Genomic DNA, 6,345 nt, shown 5'->3' on the forward strand with positions numbered 1-6,345 from the left:
CGCGCGTTGGTTACGGGGCGGCCCATTTTGTTCGCAGGCCGCTGCCTCTTTGTGCGAATGATCGACAATCTGCCGCAGAATGCAGGATTTCGCATTTATGAGGACCTTGGACGTAACTATTGGCATGCACTGTCAGGGATAACTGCTGTTGTTGACGCGCCATAAAGCAGGGGATTTTGACATGCCGTGACCAATCCTGAAACCGAACGAGTCAGAGTGGCGGGATTAACTTGCTGGTCACCCTGGCTGCATCATTACCTGCCGTGTACTCTTACCAGGCCGTGTGCGACGTTGAATCAGGCAACAGGCCGCCGGCACGACGACCAAGCACATCACGTCACGTCGCTCTGCATCTGCATCTCTGTCGTCGTAGTAATTCGTAAATTCGTTATGCAGCTGCGTTGACGGCTCAATGAGGCCAGGACCGGGTGCAACATACTCCTTTGAAGTTTGAAGGCTTGACCTTGAACACGTAAAACCATCCGATTGTCAAAAAGGAAAAACAGAGGTTGAAACCCTTCCAAGGTCATCCCCTGAACTGACGTTCACATGTGTTTTCTTCCAATCGCGACGCACACGGACGTCAGCCATTTTTAGGCCAGGTTGAAGGTTGTGTGTGACTGACTATGGCCGACCAAGCCACGTCCGCCGGTTTGGCCGCCGAACGGCCCATGCACCGCCACGCGCCCACCCACGCCCGCGGCGCCTTCAACGGCCGTATCGGCCTCGTGCACGCACGCAGCGTGGGCCGATCGTGTGGGGAATGGCTGACCTGTCGCAATATGGCACGCGTCCCCGTCACTCCGCCAGGCGCCAGGGAGGTGTGCGCGGCCGTGGGCGCACGATCGATCGGCGACGTGGCCTACGCGTCGCTCTGTTACATGGGGCGGGCCCCGCAGGAAGCGCGTCGATCGGCCGACTGGCAGATCGCTGTGCCGCTAGCTCTTTGCTGCAATGCTCCTACTCTAGTCTAGGGGAGAGAGGACACAAAAAAAAAATTGGCGGGAAGACACAAATATCTAATTCGTCTGGGGTAGCCACTGTGTTCATCATCACATGCATCGTGAAGTGCAATTAATGGCAAAATAGCGGGAAAAGGGACGTGTCAACTCAACTCTTGCCTCTTGGGGTGCACAATTGCACATTTCAGATCCAGTGGCATGAAGCACGCAGGCCAGCAGCGAGACTCTGCCGGAACGTTCGCAAATAACCAAGCTGAGACGCTGGATTCAACTCAACTCCAAGAGTTGGCAGAATCTGACGCCGAGAGATGCGCTACAGTGTTTACATGCACACGACGAACAATAGTACAAAACCTTGTAGTTCTTCCAAGTAATTCTTGCGAGCAGCAAGCAGTACAACCATTAATCGGCAAGCCCATCAACATCTTAGCATAAGCGTGCGAAGGAACAAACAAACCAGAAAAAACGAGAAGAATTTCGGGAGCGGTTACACGGATTCCCCCCGGCCCGAGCCAAATATCTACATACACCTGCTACCAGCCAAGCATACAAAGCGCACATTCATCAGCATCAGTCGTAGTCGATCAGGCGAGCGCGGCGAGCCCGCCGCCGCGCATCATCTGGCGGAACTCGTGGAAGTCGACGCGGCCGTCGCCGTCCCGGTCCACCTGCCCGATCATGCGGCGGCACTCCTCGGCCGACCGGCCCTGCTTCAGCCCCAGCGACGCCAGCACCGCGCTCAGCTCGTCCACCGTGATGAACCCGTCGCCGTTGGCGTCGAACACACGGAACGCCTCCCGCATGTCCTCGTCGTCCTCCTCCGCCTCCGCCTCCTCGCCCGACGAGCCCTTCGCCCCGCCGCTGCCCGTCGACATAATGGTGCGGTAGAGCTCGCCGAACTCCTCCACGTCCACGCACCCGTCGCCGTCGGCGTCGATGCGCGCGATCATGGCGGCCAGCTCGTCCCCCGGCACGGGGATGCCCAGCTTGCCCAGCGAGTCCTCCAGCTCCTCCCGCGTGATGCGCCCGTCGCCGTTCCGGTCGAACAGCTCGAACACGCGCGCCAGCTCCGCGCGGTCCGCCGCCTTCACCGAGGGCGACATCTTGCTCGGGGCCGGGGACGCCGGCGGAGTTGGAGGCGACGGCGAGGGGGGCGCGGCGCAGCCGCGCACCGGGAGGATGGAGGAGAGGCTGGTCGGGATGTAGGAGAGGAGGCCGGAGGGTGGCATGGAGGGTGGTGTTGCTTTGCTCGCTGTGGAGGCTTTGAAGATCGCTCGAGTCGAGTTGGGTGGGGGAGAAGTTTGGTGGTGGTGGTGGCGCAAAGCTTTTGCCGTGGACCAGGGTTCTATTTATACCACTTTCTCGCGTCTTTCTTTCTTTTTCTTGTAAAAGGGATAAAGTGCTTCCGTGTCCTTGTATGTCAAGAGTTTAGTCGATGCGCGTGGGTTCGGACCCCACAGCCAGCATATTTCTTGTCTAACTTTTGACACGCAAAAAAAAACATTTAAAAAGAGTTCAGTCGATGAAGAATTTCGGACCGACTCTATTTTCCCGGGTCTTATTTGACTTCCAAATAAAGCGTCATTTTGTCTTACTTAATTTGTTACTGGGGTTTCCCTAGCCTAGATGTAAATACTAGTAATATGTAATATATCCCACAGAAAAACGGTATGACTCGCAAAAATAAAGGACGAACAACGGTATGAATACGTTGTTCTGAAAGTACGTGTTCCATGTATAGGAACATGCTACTCTGGACATGTCTACGTATGAACCCATTTCACGAAATTGGCAAAAGTTGCATTTACATATTTTGGAAAAAATACATGTGTGTGTTTTTTTGCGTGTCAATATTAAACAAAAAAAATGCTGGCTGTGGGGTTCGAACCAAAGTACTGTTCCATGTATAGGAACATGCTACTCTGGACATGTCTACGTATGAACCCATTTCACGAAATTGGCAAAAGTCGCATTTACATATTTTGGAAAAAATACATGTGTGTGTTTTTTTGCATGTCAATATTAATATTAAACAAAAAAAATGCTGGCTGTGGGGTTCGGAACCCACGCGCACTTATGTGCAGAAGATCTTAAGCCTTCCCCCTTAACCACTCGGGCAAACCAGCATATCGATGCCAATTTCTCACTGTAGCTCTATTTAAACGTAAAAAAAAGGTAAACAAAAAAACATGCTGGCTGTGGGGTTCGAACCCACGCGCACTTATGTGCAGAAGATCTTAAGTCTTCCCCCTTAACCACTCGGGCAAACCAGCTCTTGCTGTGACAAAGATACATGTTCCGTAAAATATACTATGATTGCACAAACTCACATATGGTCATGCTAAATAACAGTAGAGGCAAAATGACACTTTATTTAATGCCTGGGTAGAAATATGGGGCTTGCTATAGTTGATCAACGTTGCTATTCGTGTATATATATATATATGGAAAATAAGAAAAGAGGAGAGCTACTGAAAAAGTCTGAAATATGGTGTATATATGTGGAAAATAAGAGAAGAGCAATACGGGGAGGGGAGGGAAATTCTTTGGTATTTTTGAAATTATTAAATTTAACTTTTGAATTATTACGAGGCATATGATTTCCACATAACTTAAAAATGCAGCATTCTATTCTTTATTTCGGTGTGCTATATGCTTTGTCCCAGACTTGTTGCCACGATGGAACTAGAAGCTGAAAACTAATACATGAAGCAATATAAAATACATTTGACTTCTGTTTTGAGAATAAAAAATCTGGCCAGGTTACGGCATCTCCAAAAGCAGACCCTCGAATCGCCAGCAAACATCCGGAACAGTGCTGTCCGGATGCGTTGACATCCAACATTGTCCCGCATCAGTCTACAGACCAGTTCGCGTGTCCATTTTCTCATAAACCGAAAGCAAACTAAGGAGGCTTTGCGGGGGTCCGGACCGCCGCTACGTCAAGCTCCGACACCCCCGGCCCACCCAAAACCACACCTAGACCCGGTCTTCATCTCTTTTCCCTTTCTCTGCATCTGCTTCCTCCCTGGTCGTCGCCGTTGTACCACCTTGGTCGTCCGTCAAGCCCTTGTAGGACCTCCGCTGCCTCCACCGCTCCACCCAGTCGCCACGCGCTTTGCCTACGCCGTCATTCGTCACCACTCGTCCGTCCACCATGCAGGTACCATCCACCCATGCGGATGCTGTCCGTGGGGTCACCACGTCCGGTAATTATTTGGTGAAATGCCCGTGTTAAAATTTTGACTTTTTCCCCCTTCTTTGAAGCAATGGATTTAAACATGGAGTCCATGTACGAGCACTACATTGAGTCGTCCAACGACTCGTCCGATGAGGAGGGTTATGCGGGTACAACAACGATGATGCAAGCGTTTCTTCCAGATGTGGAGCGTGCGGAGCATGTGCTCTATTTCAAGGGATAGACCAATGACCATCGAGTGTTAGATTGGAACAGTGCACGTGGGCATTTGACGCTGATGGATGACTACTTCACCCCCGATGCCCTATTTGCTGACAATTTTCGTTGGTGCTTTGGAGTGCGAAAAAATGTGTTCGGTCGCATCGACAATGGCATCCGGTCCTACGATGACTACTTCATCTTGAACAAGGATGTTGTAGGAAGAATTAGATTCCTCTGTTAGCACAAGTGCATGGCTACATAGTGAATGCTTGCATAAGGCACGACTATAGATTCGTGGGACAAGTACCTCTGAATATCTAAGAGCACATACGGAGACGCCATGGTCAGATTTGCTACTGGGGTGGTCAGGGTGTTTGGACCTCATTACTTGAGAGAACTAACAGTCACAGACACCGAGAGGCTCATGGCACTCTTGGAAGCAAGAGGATGCCCATGGATGTTCAGATCTCTTGATTGCATGCATTGGAGATGAAAAAACTACCCAAAAGCTCTACAAGGACAATATCAGCGCCATGATAAGAAGCCCACCATCATTCTTGAAACAATTACATCACAGGACCTCTGAATTTGGCATGCTTTCTCTGGCATGTTTTGGTGTCACATTAACATCAATGTGCTACAGCGGTCTCCATTGTTTGCTAGGTGGACCGAAGGACAAGCTCCTCCATGCAGCTAAGTTGTCAATGGGCATGAGAAAAACATAGGCCACTATTTGGCTGATGGTATCTATCCTCTGTGGGTTACCTTGACCATCTCTGAGCCAGTTGATCAGAAAAGACTCACTTTGCCCAAAGACAAGGAGGAGCTAGAAAGGATATGGAGACGGTATTTGGAGTGCTCCAAACCCGTTTTGCAGTTGTCCGTGGATTTGCTAAACAATGGGATGTGGAGACCTTGTGGAAGGTGGTGATATGTTATGTGACCATGCACAATGTGACTGAAGATGCGGATGAAGATGTTGTCGGGATGAAGATGTTGTCGGGGGTATGAACTTTGAGAACATAGGTGATCCTATCTAACTTCCACGTCAGAATCTGACCATGTTTGATGAGTTTGTCCAAATGCGTCAACGAATTCTAAATCGAGCAACTCAAGAAAGATTTGATTGAGCATCTGCGTGCGGTAAAGATGGGGACAACTATATTCGTAAATATTTTAAGTGTTGCGGACTTAAGAAAAAAACAACAGAGACGGACGTTTAGGGGACAGAGTTGGATGGTCCGCTACCGTATCACTTCCCGCGGACGAGTCCGGACCAGTCCACGGACAAATACTAGTATGTCCGTTTTGGGACGCCGGCCGGCGTTGGAGATGCCCTTGTATATCTCCATGTTTTCATACTAAAAGACTTGCTGGCACGTACTGCCCACTCAATATACATATATACTCAAATAAACGAAGGGAAGGAAATGCTGCAAACATATGGACAAACTACTTTCCATTTTTCTCCTCAAATGCAGCGGCATACAGCACCATTTGTTTTGTTAATATAAAGCGAACATCTTGTCACGTCTGATTGTCTGAACGTCCGGTCCTCCTAAACAAGAGAAGAGGATATGCTGCCGCCGATAGTACCTCCTACGTTTGGGGGCTGGAGACACCTGTTGCCATGCCAGGTGAGGTGAGAAGCGAGAGCTCCCGAAAGGATACCGACGAAAACGGTGGCCGGCCCTTGTCATCAAGTCGCATGCAAACGCGTTTTGGCAGGTAGTTGGTCTGCACTCCTCTTCATATTCAAGTTATTGAGCCGCAGAGGCACAGGAGAAAAGAAAGGCCAAGAAAACTACAGGTCAACCGAAACCGCGTGGAGCAAGCAGTCCCCACTGTACCGTCGGATGCGGATCTCGGTCGTCGACCGTCGCCCGCGATCTCACCGTCCGATCGGACATCGACGGCGCGCGGCGCGGCAGATGTGCCTGCTGCCGCACGTGGGGGGCCGTGCGGGCCGCACGTGCCGAACCG

General features: G+C 50.6%; 1 protein-coding gene and 2 non-coding genes across 3 annotated transcripts; all 3 read right to left on the reverse strand.

The window, feature by feature from the left end:
* Positions 1 to 1,305: 1,305 nt before the first annotated feature.
* LOC123041569 (probable calcium-binding protein CML22) lies at positions 1,306 to 2,279 on the reverse strand. Its single transcript, XM_044464164.1, has one exon. The coding sequence runs from the start codon at positions 2,189 to 2,191 to the stop codon at positions 1,547 to 1,549; it is 645 nt and encodes a 214-aa protein (XP_044320099.1). The 5' UTR covers positions 2,192 to 2,279; the 3' UTR covers positions 1,306 to 1,546.
* Positions 2,280 to 3,004: 725 nt separating this feature from the next.
* Positions 3,005 to 3,088, reverse strand: TRNAL-UAA (transfer RNA leucine (anticodon UAA)). The gene has a single exon. It is a non-coding gene; the product is annotated as a tRNA-Leu (tRNA).
* Positions 3,089 to 3,152: 64 nt separating this feature from the next.
* TRNAL-UAA (transfer RNA leucine (anticodon UAA)) lies at positions 3,153 to 3,235 on the reverse strand. The gene has a single exon. It is a non-coding gene; the product is annotated as a tRNA-Leu (tRNA).
* Between the last annotated feature and the right edge of the window lie 3,110 nt (positions 3,236 to 6,345).

Source organism: Triticum aestivum, chromosome 2B (genome assembly GCF_018294505.1).
Source record: "Triticum aestivum cultivar Chinese Spring chromosome 2B, IWGSC CS RefSeq v2.1, whole genome shotgun sequence".
NCBI classification, from domain to species: Eukaryota; Viridiplantae; Streptophyta; class Magnoliopsida; order Poales; family Poaceae; genus Triticum; species Triticum aestivum.